Below are 19,651 nucleotides of genomic sequence, written 5' to 3'. Positions count from 1 at the left end.
AATGAAAAAAAGAATAAAAAGACAAATATCAAAATAAGGATTTGGCATTCATTGTTTTTCATGGTCGCATATACATACATTTCTCATGTTAATTTTTCACCATTATTTACACGTTAAATAATCTTGGACTGTTATACATTTGATACTGAACTGACGGTCATACAAAATATACAGTCGATCTATATGTCATAATTCTCAATCTTAAAAGTTTGTATCTTTAAAAAATAAAAACAGTCAAATGTATAAAGACCATGGATGACTAACGTAACAGTGTTGTGTCGGACTTTGATATTAAAACACACGTCTTGGCTTAAAGGAATCTCACATCAGTGTAAATCAAGTTAAAAATGGGTTCGACACAGAGACGGATGTAAGTTGATCAAAACAACGATCAGAACTGCATGCCAACGAGTAAAAAAATAATTGCAATGTGAGATATAATAAATGTCATCGTTATTATATTATTTTACAAACTTTTCACTCACAAGCAAATTCACAGGCTATTTTCCAGCAATTGACTTTGGTGCTATCCACTGACAGTTTTTCTTCAGAGAAATACAGCTTGTTTACGTCACTGTCCACAATGTCCACAATGTCCACTGTGGGAAAGACTGTCTCTTCAGGGAAGATGCTGCTTAATGAACAGAGCGTTACACAGAGGATGGCGGTGAGATGTTTGATCCTATGTGCTACACACAAAAATATTAACTGTAGAGGTCAGCTGTTCTTCTACAGTGACAATGATCAAGATCAGTCTTTGCTCTTCAAGAACATCGACGTGTTCCACTTCATACTTGTGGCAGAATACTGAAATGGAAAGCCCTCGCAGGGAGCCTACACTGGAGGTGGTCCGTTCGTGTAGCTGAGCATCGGGTAGAAGGAATGAGCAAAGTTGTTGGACTGAGTGCAGTAGTCCTCCTCGGTCATTGGCAGCAGGAAGGCAACGACCACTAACAGGAGCAGGAGGAGCTGAAAAGGCAACGCCGCCCAGAGGATGCGCCACAGATACGGTGACCTACAAACTGCCGGCGTCTCCGAATCAGAAGGGAAGGAAGCGGATCCAGCGCCGCTGCGAGACCTGATCGCACACAAACACGCATTCACAAACGCAGCACAGACTCAGGTTTAGTTACGCACATCGATCTGTAGGATCAAACAAGAATCTGCTTTCTCATCCGAATCCCTGGTTTCATAACTGTGACTGGGAAAGCTATCTTCAGAAAATCCTAATAAATTAGTCTGATTCAATAAACTTAACTGTAACTGCATCCTGATCTAATAACCCTGTCACCATAAACTTCACTGTTCGCCATTTTTCGACCAGTTTTCAATCCAAATAAGGTCTCAGGTCAGCGACAGGGGAACTGCATGGGAGTGCTTCGGTTGTAAGCACCATGCTGCGTTCACAGACACAGTCAACATGGTTCAAAGCAATGCTGGAACAATGTCTGACGTTGTGATCTGCATGCTGACTGAGACTGGGTGGATAAACACAACTACAAAGACAGTCACGAGAACAGTTAACAAGACATTCTGCACTAAACAAATGCGTTTATTATGTGAGCTTGCATTCCTTTGCAGAGTGTGTTAAGATGACGGACAACAGGCATGCTGCAAGTACCAGCTGATAGTCAGATCTCTTTTTTTTAAAAAGGACTCTTTGAAAGTTTGTGTCCTGTTAAAAAATGCAAAGCATGCCGAGACAAGAAGAGCATAGCCATTAGAAAGAGCTTCTTTAACAAAGTAGTTTAGCTTTTTGTTTAAACGAACAGTTTGGGAAATATGCACATTTGCTTTCTTGCTGAGGGTTAGAGGAGGATGATTGGTACCATTCTGATCATCGACTGTATGTCAAGATAAACATGTCTCCACTTCCCCACACTGACTAGAACTATTTACAACCATCAGTGTGATAAGAACTACCTAACATTTTATTATCTATATAAAATGTTATTTTCTAGTTTGGTCCATGTCCCATTGACTAACATGGAGGACCTCTTCTGCAGCCAGCCACCAGGGGGTGATCACGACTCTTTGGCTTCACTTCTGGGGAGCGGTCATATCGTACATACAGTCGATGAGCTAGAGCCAGGAGATGATTAGCGTAGCTTTGCCTAAAGACTGTTTCCAGGCTCTTAAAAGGAAAATCCCAGCGAGAAAACAAATGAACGTGTTTCCCAAAGTGTCAAAGTCTTTATTTGCATCGTTTATTTTCACCATCACCCTCAGATGTTCTCAAAGGTTAGAGGACGTTGTCAGTAAAAGCGAATAATTGAAAAGCATGTTTACTTACTACTCTAAAAACAATTCATGTATGTATTTTAATATGGAGAGAATGGGTCTGCAGCAAGATTCTCTAATTTAACTAATGTGATTTGTGACTTGAGGAATGCATGGATATTCATGATGGTGATGTTCTTTGAGTTTTGCTGAAGTGCCCCTTGACCACTTCACAAAATGGAGACCTGAGAGGCAAGACTCACAGATGAGACACTGAGGGGAGAGATGGTGGAGAGTCAGTGTGATAGCAGCAACAGCATCAGAAGAAGAGGAGGAGGAGGAAGAAGAAATGTAATACACAAGAGAGAGAGAGAGAGAGAGAAAGAGAGAGAGAAACTGCAGCCTTTGCATTGTTCATTGCAGACATTTCCTGGCTTGGCCATTTGAGAGGTAAAGGCGTGTGTGTGTGCTCAGTAATAGCGAGGGGTAGTTAGACGTAGAAGAATATTTGTGGAAGACGTAAGAAGTGCCCTCTGGTTAGCGTTATCAAGCAGCCGAGGACGTTGGCGGAGAAGAGGCCTTGCACCATTCCTTGTGAAACTGTTATCAAGGATGTGTGGGCTGCCACTCACCTCATCACCTAACCTACACACAGTGTCTAGACTTGCAGAAGATGATGGAATTCAAGACCATGAGCTGCTAATCTGGCACATGCATTTGAATCGGAATTTTACGATTGTTTTTAGCTCTTTTAAACTCAGCTGTCGTCTAAGACTTGGGGAGGATCATAAATCGTGAGTCAGCCTCCAAGTGCATCATGAGCGGATGAGTTCCATTATCTTCTGGGTGTGCTAGAAACCAACAGAAAGGTACCTGTGGTGTGGACTGCTCACAGAGGGTCCAGGCTGTGACAGACTACTTTTGCCCCGTTGCTGTTTGCAATGAACAGGGGGGGGGGTAAAGAAAGAAAGTATGTTTCAGTCCAGGCAAATCAAGACAAAGCTACCGATGAAATCCCCAAAAATGAAAGAAGGGCAGCAACAAAATCAGACGTGAAGGTGATAGATTTTGTAACCCCGTGATAATAAGGACTCTGGCTTTGGCTTGAGAGTGCAACAGAGTGACTGCAATAGGAAGCTACAGAAAATGCAATGGTATGCATGGCTCTCTGATAACAGTGATATTCAGAAACATACACATAGTAAAAGCGGCAACATGCTTATTTGGACTGATCTTTAAATGAATAATGACTCAGCACTAAAGTAGAAATATAGCTCTCTCATTCCTGTAGCTTACAATATAAAACAAATATAATATCACGCTTACTACATCATAAAATCACACTTTCTGTTTGTCTTTTGTAATTTTCTTAAAGCCAGTGTTCTGGGGATAACACTACGAGGATAAAAATAATATTAGAGTGAGAGGAAATTGAAGGAAAGTCAATTGGAAGGAGATATTCGTAGGATAGTTTTAGTTTGAAAATAGTGGAAAAAGAAAAAGTGATCACTTGGTTAGTCTACCAAGAAGAGGAAGGAGTAAATGAAAAAAGATAGAGAAAGGAATTCCCAGTTTTCTAGCAGGATTTGCTCTGGGAAAAGACGACATGCAAGAGTAAGAGTAAAAGGCTTGGAGAAGTTCAGAATTCAAGGGGTGTGATTGAAAAGCAGGTAGTAGAGGTGTAGAAAAGAGTGAGGAGAGGTCTTGGGATGACAGGGGTGAACCGGGCCTCAGTGGGGGCATTCAGGGCACAAGTTACTATGTGCGGTGTCCCAGAGGGGTTACCAAACAGCTGGCTTCTCATAGAGCAGCATGGACAGGTGCGTGCAAACTTTACCGATCGTCGATGACTCGGCGTGCTGCGTCCTGACACGGGACTGAGGGAACCGGATGTGTCCAGCTCATCAGCAGAGGACCAAGAGGACAGATCCTGTCAAAAGAAAATGTTTGCAAAAAGATAGAGATGTACGAGTGAGACAGTGAGGGAAGAATATGATATCAGGCAGTGGTAGGCAAATTAAAACCTGTGAACCCAATCCGGCGTTTCCACCAAAACTGTTTTTTTGTTTATATGAAAACCTTTTATATGATTTATTTAAGTGTACTGTGGAAAATACTGTAAAAACAAAAGTAAATTCCAATAAATATGATGTTCTCTTTCTTAGCATTTGTTTCGATGTCTCACTATGGGATACGCCTCTCGCGCCATAGTGAGACATCTCACTCATGCTACTCAGAGAACCGGGGTTACGACAGTAACCTAAAGTTTTGCTACCTTACTGCTTCCACATAGAGACATGCTAATTTAGAAACATTTAGATTCCTCTGCTTTAAATTTCAACAAAGTAACCTTTGTTAAATTCTGTTAGCTCTTATTTACCAGTTCCAAAAATTACCAGTGGTCTCGAAATACAACTCTAAAACATACAGTTCTGTAAATAAACTGAATTGTTAAATAAACTAAGTAAAATAAACACAACCTACTGAAAGCCTAGAGTCCTGTGCTTCCACTACAACTGTAAAAAGTGAACCCTGGACAGGTATACACTGAGAGAAGCTCTACCTGTTGGCTACTTGTGATGTCCAGAATCCTTGCCAGCTCTCTCAGGTCTCTGGTTACTTCCTTGAGCAGCAGTTTGAGTCGGTTCCCAATAACATGGACCTTCTCCTTGGCCTCCAGGCAGTCGCTGCCCTGAGAGTTGACCAGCAACTGGAGGGACATGTCCTGTAGCGAGGCGACTTTCAGCTGAGAGTCCAGGAGCTCCTGGCGGATTTGCTGTGTGGGAAAACAGACATTCAAAAATAATTGAAGCAACAGAAACAGACGGCTCTCCCATCTTAAAAAATAGGTGTCAGTAAACTTTAGTGTTTAAGCAGGAAGTATATTTTTTGCTTTGACCTGAATGACTAAAACTGTGACCTTGAGGCCATTCAACTTTGAAGGAGAGGGAATTAAGTCAAAGTAAACAGTTTTTATGATCATGATCCAACTAATGATTCAAATGATTAACCATTAATTCTTTTTAAAAAGGAAATTAAATACCGATAACACATTATTATATTTTCAAGGAGATATTTATATTATATTCATCTGAGGGAAACAGAAAATACAAGATGCTGCAGTTATGAGATGAGGAGTCACAGCGTACTTATATATAACCCAAAATCTCAGTACAGCCCCGCACTAATACTACTCAGAAAACTCCCCTGCTACAAGCAATATGTATTTATAACAAACGTCTGTGCCTGTTCTTAATCTAATTTAAATCAAATGCCGTTCCACTCTAATCTTGTTACTAAAAATACTGATGTAATCAATAAGGTACCGTCAGTGTTTTGTGATGCTCATGGAGGGTGTCACTGTCCTGGATGGGGTCGATGGGAACCACCTCGTTCCTCCGGCGGTCGATGTTTTCCAGCCACAGCAGCAGACCGTGGCTCATCTCATGGAAGTCCTGTTGATCAGACGTTAAACAGGAACTTTGAGATTCAACTCAGTACAGGGAATTTCATATACAGATGGATCGCTTTGTCCAAACAAGATTCATTGAACAAGCTGTGTTGAGATAGCGAGCGGCACTTACCTGACACTGCATGAGCGCTTCCTGTAGGGAAGACCTCCACTCCTCCAATGAGCCGCTCAGTTTATCCCAGTGGTTGTTCATATCTTTCAGTTTGGCCTGCAGCTCTCTGGACTCCTCTGTGTCTGGCTGCACGAACTCAGCACTGCACAGGTTGATGGACATCACGATAGCCTTGCGCTTATCATAAGCCTTCTGCAGCTCCTGTCGAAAAGTATTTAATACACAGTAAGTAACGAAGAGAAACATGATCTTACTTTTCTGACAATACATATAAGGACTTGGTATCAAATGTTAAAGACGTCTAAGCTTAATGAGGAGATCAAGTTGTTAAAGAAAAATAATAAACGTAGAATAGTGAGATGGTTTAGGAACAACTATTAAACCTTGAGCTTTTTGATGCGCAGCTCAATCGTCTGGATGTCGGTGCTGAGGTCCAGCCTCCGCTGCTGCTCCAGCTCATCCTCCGTCTCCCCGAGCCAGGTCCAGATTTTGTTCAGGTCCGAGTTCAGCTGCTGCCACTGCTGCTGGCTCTGCTTTGTGCGCATCTCCTTGCTGAGGCTCTGAGCCTGCAGGAGCTCCCAGCGTTCAATCACACCTAGGGGGCAGAATTTTAATTTTTAATTTCCATTGTTTTGAATAAAAGAAATGAATTAGCCACTCAAATTCATATACTTGTTAATTGGACATGATCCCAAACAGATTTCTAAAGGGCCTACAAATTCTCTCATTTGTTCACTGGCCCCGTTCCTCCTGCTTTTAAAACCTGCAGGAGTTTGATCTCTCCTGAAGAAACCCACACTAGTTTTCAACAGTTTTAGATAAATCTCAAATTTACCTTTTTTCCCCCTAAAGTTACTCATCATTACCTGATGTCTGGGACTCTGAGCTACTGGGATCTGCCAGTCCAGACACCGTGTCATCCTCCTCCTTCAGCTCATTGCCCATCCTCTTCACTGTGTCAATACTGCCACGACACTCACCCAGCAGCCGCATCTACAGAATGGAAGTGATAGGTCACAGGAATTATTTGGCATAGAAGAAGCAGATATCAAATATTTTTAAATAAAAACTGCACTAAATGTAATGGCCTTTTATAAGCTATGAAAATATGATTATTTTAACAAAAGTAAAGAGTTTTTTTGGTTTTATCCCAGTGTGATGGTTGTTAAACTGCTTATAAATAGACAATTATTTATGATTTTAGTAATGATTCTATGAAGTGGTAAATGGGGCCTCAAGTCTTCATCTCTCTGTAAGTGTGACACATACGTATCCCAAGTACGAGGCATCCAGCTCCGTGCTTGTTGGAGTGCGGCTGCGGCTGCTCTCTGTTTGCTGCTGCAGGAAACGGCCGACGTCCAGAGGGTGAATGTGGGAGTCAGAAGAGGCAACTTCCCCTGGAGACACAACAACGTCTGGTCATCTTTGCAAAATGTGATTAAACATTCAACCAAAATGGTCACGTGAAATACACCCAACCCAAGAAGAAGTAAAACCCCGTTCAGACAGAGAAATCAGACAGAGAGAGCAAAAAGTGACCTTCTGCTCATTGGAATGCTCTCCTGTCCTCCTTGCGTCAGGAGTTTCATCCTTAATTTGAGTTACAGCGTTTAAAAGCATTTCTCTTAACGGTAATATGTCTCTGTGTGAACGGAGACTGTGAAAAAAATCTATTTTGAACAAATCTGCAATCCCTTCAGCAAGAAGTTCAGACTTGTTCACAGTGACAATAAAACAACATGCGTTTCTGAAACACAAAATGCACATTCAGAAAATCCAAAGAGGTTAGCTACACAGCACACTGCAAGTCAAAACGAAAGTAAGAAAGCCAGTTAGAAACAAGGGCTAGGCTGAATTCCATTTGGGTTCTGCTGAATCGGCAGAACCACTGAATTGAAGAAAGAAAAATGGAATTGATCCTATCCCCTGGTGTTAGAAAGTGAGACCAGTGTGTTTCCAAAGTGTGAACAAGAGTGGAAATAAACACAAATTAAAGTCCAAGGCTAGACTATTAGTGTTGTGTCACTCAAAGTGCGACTGTTATTTCTGGCCCCAAACACTTGTAGCATGCTGGGGTTCTGCCGTTGCCTACCAGTGGAGGACCTCAGTGTTTTTTCTGTTAGTTTAACATAGGCCTCAGGGCTCTCTGGGATCACTACATCTGGAAGAAACATTGTACAGTACACACATTCAGCAGTGGGCATTACACTGTTTGAACTCATTAGCTTTGACATTCACCAGTTGTTTAATGCACCACCAGAAATAAAAAAACTTGTCCCTCTGTATATTTGTGTTGTATTATATCTATAAAAGGTTATGACTGAACTTTTCTGTGTCTCGAGTTGGCTTTCAGTGGGAAGCTCTTGTAAATTTCAGCTGGACTCTAGAAACTAAACCTTACTGTAGCATTCACTGCTTTTGTATCCCAGAAACAATTATTTCTTCACATTATTACAGAATGTTATTAAAGATCTGAAATTGTAGCATGAGTATTTTGTGTATGTTTGTTTGGAAACTAACCTGACATGGCCGAGGCGGGCCGCTGGATGAACTCTCCCTCCTCACTCTGCTGCTCTCTCAGGGCCCTGCTAGCGCTCTCCAGCCCGCGACTCAGGTCGTAGTCATGGTCCCACTCCAGGGGGATGGAGTCCACGCTGGCCGGAGTGTCCCTGCCCGATCGCTCGGTCCGCAGCTGGGCCGCCAGGGAGGCCGAGCGGCCGGAGGAAGGCAGAGGTGACAGGAAGCCATCCCCGAAACGTTCACTCCACGGCAGGCTGGACAAATCACCAGGCTCGTCCAGATCGAGCTCACGGTCCGAAAATGACACTTCAGTATCATCGTCTACAAGCTATAAAACAAAAAGGTTTGAGGTCTGGAATCAAGCCACGAAAGATAGTGAACCTAGAGAATAACAACAAATTTAAACTTTGCTTATTCTCAGATCTTACAGGAAGACGGATGAGTTTTTTGTAGTAGCGCTCCACTCGTCCAAACACTTCCTGACAGTAGCGCTGTAGCTCCTCCAGCTCCTCCTCGATGACAGCAGCATCCAGAGGTTCGCTCTTCTCTATCAGAGTTTCTCCCTGGTGGAAGATCTGCTCGATCTTGGCTGTTGTCAAGGAAATCTCCTGCTGGAACGACTGTGGGACCAGAGCCAGAAGATAAACACACATACACACGTCTTAATTGATTCAGTAGACTGAGTTCTTTCAGTCCTATTTTCAAAATGCAGAGCCTTTTCCAGAATTTGAATTCCTGATTTAATTTACTCATATTTTTCAGTATGCCTTGAGCAATATTAACATGTATGTAATGTCAGTGTACTTCAGCTGATCTAGAAACAAATACAAGACGAGACTGTAATAATACGGTCTGAAACAATGCGACAGACTTACCCTGAGTTGTTTGATCTTGGCCTGAATGTCACACTCAGAGAAGTGTTCGATGTTGGTCAGCTGCAGGTCCATCTCTGTCAGCCACACCAAGATGCTGTCTCTGGCCGTCTCAAACTCCTCTCTCTGACTAATAAAGTGCTACAAGGACGAAACAGAGAAGCTGTTGTTAGCATGACCTTCACTGAACAGTGTGCAAAGATAAACATCATGTGTCTTCTATCCATTAACCTCAGCAATGCTTTCTCTGTGGCTTCATTCATCATTCATTTAACATGCACATAAACAGGTATAACGAACGATTATTGATGCTAATAATATTATATTGTTAATGCACGTGCATGGTAAAGTACCTTGAGCCTTCGGAGGATGGAGGATACCCTCTTCTGCAGGTTGTCCCATCGCTGATTGGCATCGTTGGCCATTTCCCTCAGACGACAGGAAGAGTCAGTGCGGTTTTCTCTGGCCAGGCGGCGATATTGCTTATTGATTAACTCCAGCTGGGTCAAGCTTTCGTGGACTTGCCTCTGGAAGGCCTGTAGAAACACAAGGTTCTATAAATTCAGCAGCAGCCTTCTACGTCAAGAAAACTTAATTTGCTCTCCAAGTTTTTAATATTTTTTGGTCAAATATGTTGAAATATCTGTACCTCAAATTTCTTAAGTTCCTCTTTGGCGACAGTGTACAATACACCAGAAGAGTTGGGAAGAGCAGCAGTGTTTTCAGAAGTGGCCAGCCACTCCTCATATCGTGCAAAGTCATCTAGGAATTTCTGCCATAAACGCCACGTCTCCTCAATCCTAGCAGAGGGAAACGTTTATGAAGCAGTGTAATATTTACACAGAATAGAAGGGCCGACGTGTTCTCAGTTCATACATATCCAACTCACTTGAGTCTCCTCTCCATAGACAAGGCACAGATGCTCCTCCAGCGGCGATCCAGGCTACGAGTCGCCTGCTGGATGGAGTCGCACTCTGCATCGGTGGCGCAGGCGTCACAGTCGTGCAGAAGAACTTCACATAGATTCAGCACAGACGCAACTCCAGTGCTGTGTTTCTCTATGTCTCGCTGAAGCTCCTGAGTGGGGAAGAGGAGGGAGAGAGGGGTTGTGAATGTCGTGAATGGAGGATGGACAAAGAGTCAGATGAAAATAATAAAATAAATAATAATATAATATAAAATAAATTACTTTGGATTGATCATTTTCCGAAAAATATGTCCATACAAGAATGCAGTCAAAGGGATCAATTTCCATTACTGACAAACTAATTTGCCACTAAAGGACCATAAGATTTTAATTTATCTATCCCATTCAGAAAGAACATTTCAGCTCCTCGTGTCCCTTCTTAATTCATTGCTGCTCTGCCGGGACAGTCGACATTCCACATTTTGAGGACAACAAGGTCGAAAAACCACTCAGTGCTATTTGAAGGTTAGTTGAGGTTGAGGGGGGGAGGTTAATACAATTTATTATACTTATTAAAAGCACTATTCTGTATATTACCTGCTGCAGATCGAGCTTCCTCTGAATTTCCTGGAAGTCACATGAATCGTAGGCGATGGGTTTAGACAGCTCGGCCTCAATGTGGGCCAGCCAGGAGCGCAGGCTGTTCATGTTTTTATCCAGCTGCTGCACGGCCACCAGAGTTTCTCTCAGCTTCTTTACTCTGCAGATACAATTTATGACATTCTGTTAGTAACGTATCCTATAAAAAAGTCCTTTATAGTGTTTATTCTGCATGTCTTAGCAAGCTGATCAAGTGTGTGTGTGTGTGTGTGTGTGTGTGTGTGTGTGTGTGTGTGTGTGTGTGTGTGTGTGTGTGTGTGTCCTGACCTGGCTCCAATGAGATCCAGCAGGTGTTGCCAGCGGTCGCTGACTTTGCTGAGTTTCTGTTCAATCTCAGCAGCCTTGCTCTGGTGACTGGCTCTGGCCAGGCGCTGCCCGAGCTGATGCAGCTGCAGCTTGTTCTCCTCGGCCCCAGTGATTTCCTCCTGGTAGTCCTGAGACACAATGTGATAACAACCGGTGCATAAAAACCAAAGCCTAAACGTACAGGTAACAGATTCAGTGCAATGTAACAGGATGATTTCCAGCTATTTGTCAACATATTTTACAAAAATGCATAAAAATAAATAAAACAATGCCTGAAAAATCAAACAGCATTTTTAAAAACAATGTTAAGAAAGTAGACTTCTAAAGTACAACAATTTATCACATAGTTTTTCATCACAGTTATTGTAGGTGAAAACATCTCTCAGACATTAGATGTGACCTCAGGGGCTTGTTCCCACTCAGGCATGTTTGTATTTACCTTTCGAAGCTTGTCGATCATCTCCTCGATGCTGATGTCCCCGTTTTGGGACACCTTGCTCTCCATGTTGGTGAGCCACTCGCAGAGCTCCTTGTACTTCTCGTTGAACACAGTCCACTCATTCAGCTTCTCACTCACCTGCTGTCTGCGCAGAGACAACTGCAGAGGCACAAAACTGTATTAACATCAAGTGCATCAACATGCAAAGTGCATAAAAACAACCAATGCATGTAAAATTGTAAAGAAGTAGATTAAGTCCACAAGGGAAGCGCTGGTACGGAGATGACTGCGGTCTAACTGGTTCATTTGCATCAAGCAGCGAGTGCGTGTCTCTGCACGTTTCCTGTGTTTGTAGATTATCTGCTCTACACAGGATGCAACTCTTATAAAAAACCTACCCTGAAGTTTCAGGTTTTCTGAAACCCAGTTAACATTGCACGCTAAAGCCCTCGATGTAGACAGTAAGGTTCAAATCTTAAAAAACCTGTGTGTGTTTTGACATTAATCAGTCTAGTATTTTGTCTTATATCTATATGGTGATCAACTGTATTTGACTAGGGCAGCCAGAGGTATAGCACCAAGGAAATATTCTACTTCTTACTGTATCTTAGAACTTAGTTTGACACTAGCACCACTATCTGGTATCTCAAGGGACTGTAAAAATAGTGTTACGCCATTTAGAGTAAATTTAAACAGTAGCTGTACACAGACTGCAGTATATTCAGATCAAATCCTCCATGCAGCGGAGCTCTGTAGTGCGTGGTACCTGGTGGCAGATTTCATCCCACTGTCGATGCAGCAGCTCCACTCGCTCCTGCAGGACAGAGAGGTCTTCAGTGCTGATGGTACAAGACAGCGACTCTCTCAGCACAGACAGGTGAGCCAGATCCCCCGTCCAGCCATCAAATGTGTTCTCCAGGTCCTGTCATTGACAAAAGAGCAACATTATTTTTCAGCTCAAGTCGTGCGTTGTTAAAATATCTACTTCAGGAAATCAATTAAAAGAGGAGCTATTACCTTGCAGCGCATCTGCTCAGCTTGCAGATCCTCATGGTGATGAGGAAGAGGCTGAGAGAGCTGTCTTTTAAAGGCTCTGAGCTTTTCCAGTGATCCACCGATACCTCTCTCACACCTCTCCCAGTCCTGTATATGACATTATACACACATATGATACAAACTATCATTGCAACTGAATGAAAAACACTTGTGTATAACTGCCCAGCTGGTTGTGTACCTTTAACAGGGTGACAAGCTCTCTCTTCTGTTCATCCAGGCAGATGTTGGCACGTTTCCACCGCTCTTGTATATCAGTGAGCTCCGCCTGCAGGAGCATCTCCGCCCGGCAGTCAGCCGACAGGAGCAGTTGTTTGCCGGCCTCCACTGTCAGGATGTAGCTGCCCTGCTGACGCTGCAGCACTTTTTCCTTCAGCTGTACCAGGAAGCACAGTCACTCTGATTAAATCGTTCTTTAGTGCATGAGATGGGTAGTTTCTAATCACAACATGAGGATTCATCAGTATATTAAATAAAATCTGTCAGTTCCAGCTATTGCGGTTGTGCTTCAGGGCTTTCTAAGACAGTCTTATCTCCATTGCCAAGATTCACAGCTTATTACTTTATCCTGACAAAGATCCAGTGGGTCCAAATCAATCAACACAGGCAATATATGCCAGAGAGAGAAGTGGGGAAACTCAACACAAAATGCTTCTGTCCTGCACGAGCTGGATTGATGTAAGAGGTTTAATCTGTTAGTGTCAACATTATGTACCTGGACAGTGTCCAGCATTGAGCGGGCTTGTTGTAGAGGCACGGTGGTGCCTGCCTGAAGGGCCTCTGCAGGGTGGGAGACCTCCACCAGCCATTTGCGTAACTTCTCCACCATTTCTCTGTATCGCTGCCACTGGCGGATCAGGCCGTCGATTATTCCGCGCCTCTGCTGTGCACGGCGCACTACGCCCTGCCACTGGTTACTCAGCAGAGCCAACTTATGATTGAACTCATCTCTGCAAGAGGGGAAGAAATAAAAAGAAAGATTTTTTATATATATATTTGTAGTAAATAAAGAGCAATGATTTATCAGTTCTAACAATCTTCCCTTTATAAAAACATACATGAATTTGGGTTTTACCTGTCATCTACCTGACCCTGCTCCAACATCCGCTGTCCATCACTGATGATCGAGTGGAGGATCTGTTGGCGACTGAACATCTCCGCTTGAAACAACTGGAAGACAACAAATCAGTTACAAATAATTGAAAACCCGTAATTAATATGCCGTTTAAGGGCCTTTCATTTTAAACCCGACTCTAACCTCATGAGCTGTTTGCTGCTCCATCAAACTCTGGTAGTTCCCAGAAATTTCCACCGCCAGAGTCTCTTCGGTTTGGACCAAGAACTCCATCCATGTTTCACACTTCTCCAGGAAAGTCTGCTGCTGCAGCAGGAAGGACTGGAGTTTGCTGCAAGGAAACAAACAGCAGAATAGTGTTAAATTCTGTAAAGTGCCTTGTAACTGCTCAAAGTGTTTTGAAAATGATTCTTGCATCTTTTTGTATTAACCTTTACATTTTACAAATAGGAATCCTTTGTTATTCCTACCTGAATCTCTCTGTGGTCTGTGCTGAGGCTGTCGACCAGCTCCTGTTCAGGTTCTGCATGCGTTTGATCTCTGAATCGTTGAGTGGGAGCCGATAACCAAGCTCATTCAGACGCTCTAATTCAGGAGCCATACTGCTGAATTTCAGCATGAGCCTCTGTAGTAGGACAAGAAATGTTAAATTCATCAATTTCAGGATAATCAATAAAGTGAATTAGTTCGACTAACTGAGAAAAAGAAAAACAACACAGAACCTTGAGTTGGTCCATGCAGTCCTGGATGACTGTCAGGTCGGTGGAGCCGTTGGGATCTTGCATCTTCAGAGCCTCCTCAGCTTCAATGATCCAGGACCCCAACAAATCCAGCTGATCATTAAAGGTTTCATAATCTTGAACTCCAGTCTGTTGGGTGAAACATGTCAGCAAAGCACAATTTTTAAAATTCATGATTCTGACTGGTTGACTGAAAAAAATATTCTCCGTGAATCTTTTTATTTGACCTGCAGGGTGGTGAGCTGCCTGGTAAGGGACTGTTCCACAGCAGTAAGCCGCTGGGTGAGAGAGAGGTGATCTGACTGGATATTAGAGGCTGCAGACGTGTCCACCTGCTGTTTCAGCTGCTCTCCCAGTTCCTGAAGAACTTGCAGGGAGGCCTGCACTGGAGCTTGGGACCGGAGCAACTCCTGAGACACAGAACAGAGAGAATAAAAAAAAAATTCAAAGCAAACTAAAACTCAGGAAATAGTGTAAGCATCAGTTTTCACTTGAAACTAAAATTGCTTCACAAACACAGCTTTCCATCTTGCAACAACATAGAAACATGGCGATTTCCTTACAGGTAGGATAGTGATGGCATAGACTTCCAGAAACATACTGAGATTTAAAAACAATTCAACATTGGCCCTTCACTCACGCTGCATTCTCGGATCCAGTCGGACACCTCCTCGTCAGCAATGTCCTTGCTGCAGGTGGTCTTGAGGAGCTGGTCTGCCATTTCTTCTTGCCGCTGGATGCTGTGGTAGCTCTGCTCATAAAGCTCCTTGTAGCGCTGCCACAGCTGGAGCAAAGCTTTGCTGCTTCTCAGGCGCTCGGCAATCTCCTCGAGTAAACCAGTCCATCTGAGCGCAAACATGACAAGGATGGAGGATGTATATATAAATATTGAGGGGCAGTCAGTGATGTCAACACGAGTCAAATCTACAAAATACTTAAAGTTAAGTCACCTCGCATTGACGTCCTTAAGGGCGTTGTTTAGGGAGTCCGACACTGATGGGTGACACTCCCTCAGCAGTTGGTGGGTCACAGCACCAAACCTTCTCAGGCTGCTCTCCTGTTTCTCCAGTTCCTCTTGCAAATCCTATACAGGTGACCAACAACACATGACTCATTTCCCCAGCGCAGACAAACATGGCATTAGAGTATTTAGCAACATTTGCCGAATAAAAAAGATGAAGTTCAATTGTGCAAAAAATACAAACATACCTGCAGACTCTGGACCTGCAGCTGAACGGCCTCCAGGGATCCCGTGAGGAGGCGAAAACGAGACACTGAGTACCTTCCCTCCATCAGGTAGCCATTGATCTCTTCTGAAGCTCGCTTGTACAGACTCCACTGATCCAGCACCGACTTCAGGCTGATGTTTAGTTGTCCAATCTGTTGAAGGTGAAATAAAGAAAGAGAAAAGCAGAGTTTAGAAGAATAGAGGGTTGTAAACAAAGTACCACCTTAAAGGCAGAGAGAAAAACAGGGGAGCTTACCAAGTGGTCCAGGTTCGCCCAGGTGTGATTGACACACTGGAGTGTTTCCATGACGATAGCACAGGCCTCATCGGTCTTGTTCTGGACAAGAGCACAGCCCTGCTCCTCCACCCGTTCTAGTTCTTTCTCTTTTTCCTTCACAAACTCTTCCATCTCCTAAAGAATAATGATTTTTCTCATGTTAAAAAAAACATGGGCTGAAAACAGGTGTACGTGAGGGGAACAGAAGGTTTTCATGAATTAGAATCATTACAGTGAAAGAAGCCCACCTGACAGTCTCTGAGAGCATTCTGCACAGACGTCAAATCCTCGATCCTATTTTTCCTCTTGAGTCTTTCTTCTTGAGTTGCCATCCAGGATTTCAGGGCCTGAATGCTGCTCTCATACTCCACCCACATCTCCAAAACACCCTCCAGGAACTGGATCTGCAAGAATAACAAATGTGGTTTTTTGCATTAATAAATGACAATGGCTGTCATTCTTTCAATAGCAGCATCACTGTCTATGACCTCACCCTCTCGTTGATGCGGCCTTGTAGGATCTGCCAGCGTCGGTTCATGGCTCCCAGACGCTCAGCAAAGTCCGTCTTATCGCTGCGCTTGCTCTCCACGTCCTGACCACTCATCTGTGGCACTGACTGGTTGACGAAGTCCACGGTCAGCTGCTTGCAGCTTAAATCGACCCTGAAGCCCTAAAGTGAGGAAACAGCAGTGGATTCACAATCAGATAGAGTTTTAAATTCAATTTGCATCACTATTAACTATGTTTTTGCCTTTTAAAAATGTGTTACTGATGACATTACAGTGTATGTGAGGTAGTGTTAGGCTCAAAACAACTTCCACCACACTTCAAAATTGACTTCCTGACCCATCAAATTGGAAATTGATCAGATGACAGAAAGATAGGCTGAGATTTCTGAATATATTAATAGGGTTATATAACACTGGGCCTAAACAGATCTGACAAAGTTTGTAAAATAAGTTAACTACCTTGTATTTTTGCAGGTAGTCTTGGATCACATTCGAACCCACAGCACTTTTAAGGTTCTCTTCATCTTCCTCAATGATATTCTCCATCAAGGATATCCAGTTGAACAGCTCAGAGATGGCGTGACGAGAGGCCAACTTCTCCATTTGGATCTGAGGAGAGATGAAAATCCATCGGTCTTGCATATTAAGCAGGAAGAAAAAAAGGCTTGTGCAGCCAGTTTAAAGTCAACCGTGACAACCATGACTCTATTTAAGTGAGGCAGCAGAAAGGAGTAATCCTATTTGCCCTGGAGATGCTAAGCCTGTTGAGCGTGGCTTCATGTGACGATACCTGATGCAGCTTCTCCTGGACAACTGGGATACGTGTGAGCAGCTCACTCCACTGTGTGTCAATGCGTGCCAGGTCGGAGCGCAGCATCACTGTGTCCACTTTCTTCAGTCGGAGTAACTGGTTGCCCTCGGTCACCACTGAGCTTTTCAGGCTGGACTTGCCCTCGACTTCTTTTGAAAACTCCTGAGACAGAAAATGAGAGGGATTATCCACTGGTAGATCAAAGTATAATATACAGTATGATGATGTTGTATAAATATACTTTTAGCCGTAACACTAATAACAGCCAGCTCTTATACAATAAAAACTAACCAACACACCCAAGTAAATTTGATATGCTGTGGTATCAACTGAGTTGTATAACCTCAGCCTCAAATGCACCCAGTTGAGTTTTTCACCACTTGTATAATGGAGCAATGTTTATATATGTGGTTGACCATTCTATTTGTTGATAGCACAAGAGTGCATGTGAAACAATAAACATTCCACTGAGCCCGATGGTGCCTCCAAAGGATGTAATGAAGACAACTGCTAACAAGTTAATGTGGACATAAACAATGCAGGTTTCAATATGTCCAAAGATTTGCTTTGCAATTTTTTACGAGGTAGGAAATGCATTCAAGAATACACACATTTTGTTATGTTAAAAAACACTGACACTTTTGCCAACAAGTAGATAATGCATGAAATTACATACTTGGTGTGTGTAGAAGTAACGTGTAGAAGTTTCCCAACTAATATGTATCTTAACAAAAGTGGCACTACAAGGGTGTCCAAAATTAAAGCTCTGAGTTGTGTGCAGCTCCAACAGTTCAACGTGTGCGACTGTAAAAACATCAAGCAACACTGCTGCTGGGAAAGAGACAGAATCTCTGAATCAACACAAGACAAGATGCAAGTCGGGAAAAGAAGACTGGCTCACGAGGAAAGCAGAGAGATGGTCTCGGACGGTTTCCAGCTCTTGCGGGACCAGCACCGCCTGCGTGTTCCAAAACTCCAGTCGCTCCAGAGCAGACTGCAACCACTCGCTGAGCTCAGCACACTCCCTCTGATACCTGAGAACAAATCACAATGTAAACATAGAATCATGCCACGAGATTAGAAATCACAGGCACATTTTATTTATTTGATTTTGTAAACTAAATGCGAGAGACTGCACTCGACTGTCTATGCACTGATCATATTCCTGACCTGGTCCAGTGTTTCAAGATGGCCTCCAGCCGCTGTAGTTCCTTGTTGACCTTGGCGGTGTTGTTGAGCCAGTGCTCTCCGAGCTGTGCGAGCTGATTCTCCAGCGCAGGACAGCAAACTGACAGCAGGAGATTTTTACCCTCGTCCAGCACCTGGTAGAGCTTGTGCTGGTGCTCTGTCAGTCTGCCCTTCAGACCCTTTACAGGAAATGGAAGAGAATGAGATGATCTGGGTAAAGAGAGTGAATGAGCGGCTCCTTTTTTCTAGAGTGGCTGAAGTTGTAGCCTCCTACATGTTCAACTCCAATCAGGGAAACTTCTGTCTTTCCTACTTCATTGACGACTTCATTTCTGAACAATAAAGCTGCATTTATGTAAGAATATTATATCACATCATAAAGTCCGAGCTACTGTTTCTTTGTACCTGATACAATGAGATTCTGTCCATGAGCCTTTCCTCCGTCTCCTCCAACAGACCAACAGAGGGGATACTTCCCTCAACTGTCTCCAACTGTCGGTTCAGACTTTGGTAATCCTGCACCAATCGGCACCAAGTCTGATTTAAAAAGAAAAAGAAAACAGGATCATTAGATAGAAAAGATGTATCCGCTGTAAGTGATTTTTATTCCAGGGCAAACCATTTTATGTAACCGATATTCGTTAATATCAATTTCATTTTTCGTCTGTCCTCCTACATGGACACCACTAACAACTAGTGACCTCGAAACCACTAAAATGGTCACTTGACAGATTTCTTGTTCAAGACAGTGAAGCTCAACTTGATTCAATTTGTCTCAACTTGACTCGATGCAACGTAATAACAGTGATTTTTTCCTTTTGTGTGTTTCTTCTATAACATATGATCACATACAGCAGCTCTTCTAATGTCCCAGGTCATTAGGTCTTAGCAGTTAGAACATTTGTCCACCACTTGATCTTCATAAAATACTTTGGTTGACATCATTTTCAACATCTAGTCTCGTCCAGACATATTTGCATTTCAGATAATCGAGGAAAAATCATGGTTTACATGAGCAGTGTTTCTTCTCTTACCTCCAGGATACACTCGAGCTCCACTCCTTTACTGTGTGCCTCTTTGAGGATACTCTGAGCCTCGGCCAGTGTTTCCTCCAGGCCTTGGCTCTCTTTGGGAAGCATCAGGCCACTGATTTTCCGGAAGTACGTTTCTGTTAGAATCATGTGGGACTCCAGACCCTGGAAGAACTCCTATAAAACACAATCAGACAATGACCACTTCTGTTTGTCTCTTTGCAGTTTGTC

General features: G+C 43.1%; 1 protein-coding gene across 1 annotated transcript in view; it reads right to left on the bottom strand.

Annotated features, from left to right (window-relative positions):
- Positions 1 to 34: 34 nt before the first annotated feature.
- syne1b (spectrin repeat containing, nuclear envelope 1b) overlaps positions 35 to 19,651 on the bottom strand; it is a 73,225-nt gene continuing 53,608 nt past the window's right edge. The window contains exons 109-148 of the mRNA XM_047341617.1: positions 19,424 to 19,597; positions 18,795 to 18,926; positions 18,372 to 18,568; positions 18,103 to 18,235; positions 17,181 to 17,363; positions 16,850 to 16,999; positions 16,375 to 16,551; positions 16,130 to 16,285; positions 15,861 to 16,016; positions 15,586 to 15,756; positions 15,327 to 15,460; positions 15,017 to 15,221; positions 14,604 to 14,786; positions 14,359 to 14,505; positions 14,107 to 14,261; positions 13,820 to 13,967; positions 13,637 to 13,731; positions 13,277 to 13,511; positions 12,743 to 12,937; positions 12,526 to 12,651; positions 12,275 to 12,430; positions 11,509 to 11,667; positions 11,031 to 11,197; positions 10,701 to 10,863; positions 10,086 to 10,273; positions 9,846 to 9,996; positions 9,550 to 9,732; positions 9,200 to 9,337; positions 8,753 to 8,944; positions 8,325 to 8,652; positions 7,897 to 7,965; positions 7,074 to 7,201; positions 6,671 to 6,797; positions 6,188 to 6,399; positions 5,805 to 6,005; positions 5,547 to 5,675; positions 4,784 to 4,996; positions 4,058 to 4,150; positions 3,094 to 3,152; positions 35 to 1,078 (exon numbers count right to left, since the gene is read on the bottom strand). Of these exons, the coding sequence (XP_047197573.1) occupies positions 835 to 1,078; positions 3,094 to 3,152; positions 4,058 to 4,150; positions 4,784 to 4,996; positions 5,547 to 5,675; positions 5,805 to 6,005; positions 6,188 to 6,399; positions 6,671 to 6,797; positions 7,074 to 7,201; positions 7,897 to 7,965; positions 8,325 to 8,652; positions 8,753 to 8,944; positions 9,200 to 9,337; positions 9,550 to 9,732; positions 9,846 to 9,996; positions 10,086 to 10,273; positions 10,701 to 10,863; positions 11,031 to 11,197; positions 11,509 to 11,667; positions 12,275 to 12,430; positions 12,526 to 12,651; positions 12,743 to 12,937; positions 13,277 to 13,511; positions 13,637 to 13,731; positions 13,820 to 13,967; positions 14,107 to 14,261; positions 14,359 to 14,505; positions 14,604 to 14,786; positions 15,017 to 15,221; positions 15,327 to 15,460; positions 15,586 to 15,756; positions 15,861 to 16,016; positions 16,130 to 16,285; positions 16,375 to 16,551; positions 16,850 to 16,999; positions 17,181 to 17,363; positions 18,103 to 18,235; positions 18,372 to 18,568; positions 18,795 to 18,926; positions 19,424 to 19,597 (6,552 nt within the window). The 3' untranslated portion in view covers positions 35 to 834. The remainder of the gene's footprint in view (positions 1,079 to 3,093; positions 3,153 to 4,057; positions 4,151 to 4,783; positions 4,997 to 5,546; positions 5,676 to 5,804; positions 6,006 to 6,187; positions 6,400 to 6,670; positions 6,798 to 7,073; positions 7,202 to 7,896; positions 7,966 to 8,324; positions 8,653 to 8,752; positions 8,945 to 9,199; positions 9,338 to 9,549; positions 9,733 to 9,845; positions 9,997 to 10,085; positions 10,274 to 10,700; positions 10,864 to 11,030; positions 11,198 to 11,508; positions 11,668 to 12,274; positions 12,431 to 12,525; positions 12,652 to 12,742; positions 12,938 to 13,276; positions 13,512 to 13,636; positions 13,732 to 13,819; positions 13,968 to 14,106; positions 14,262 to 14,358; positions 14,506 to 14,603; positions 14,787 to 15,016; positions 15,222 to 15,326; positions 15,461 to 15,585; positions 15,757 to 15,860; positions 16,017 to 16,129; positions 16,286 to 16,374; positions 16,552 to 16,849; positions 17,000 to 17,180; positions 17,364 to 18,102; positions 18,236 to 18,371; positions 18,569 to 18,794; positions 18,927 to 19,423; positions 19,598 to 19,651) is intronic.

This window comes from Hippoglossus stenolepis, chromosome 10, assembly GCF_022539355.2.
Source record: "Hippoglossus stenolepis isolate QCI-W04-F060 chromosome 10, HSTE1.2, whole genome shotgun sequence".
NCBI lineage: Eukaryota > Metazoa > Chordata > Actinopteri > Pleuronectiformes > Pleuronectidae > Hippoglossus > Hippoglossus stenolepis.
Note: the sequence above shows the minus strand (reverse complement) of the source record. Positions and strands in the feature narration are given on the sequence as shown.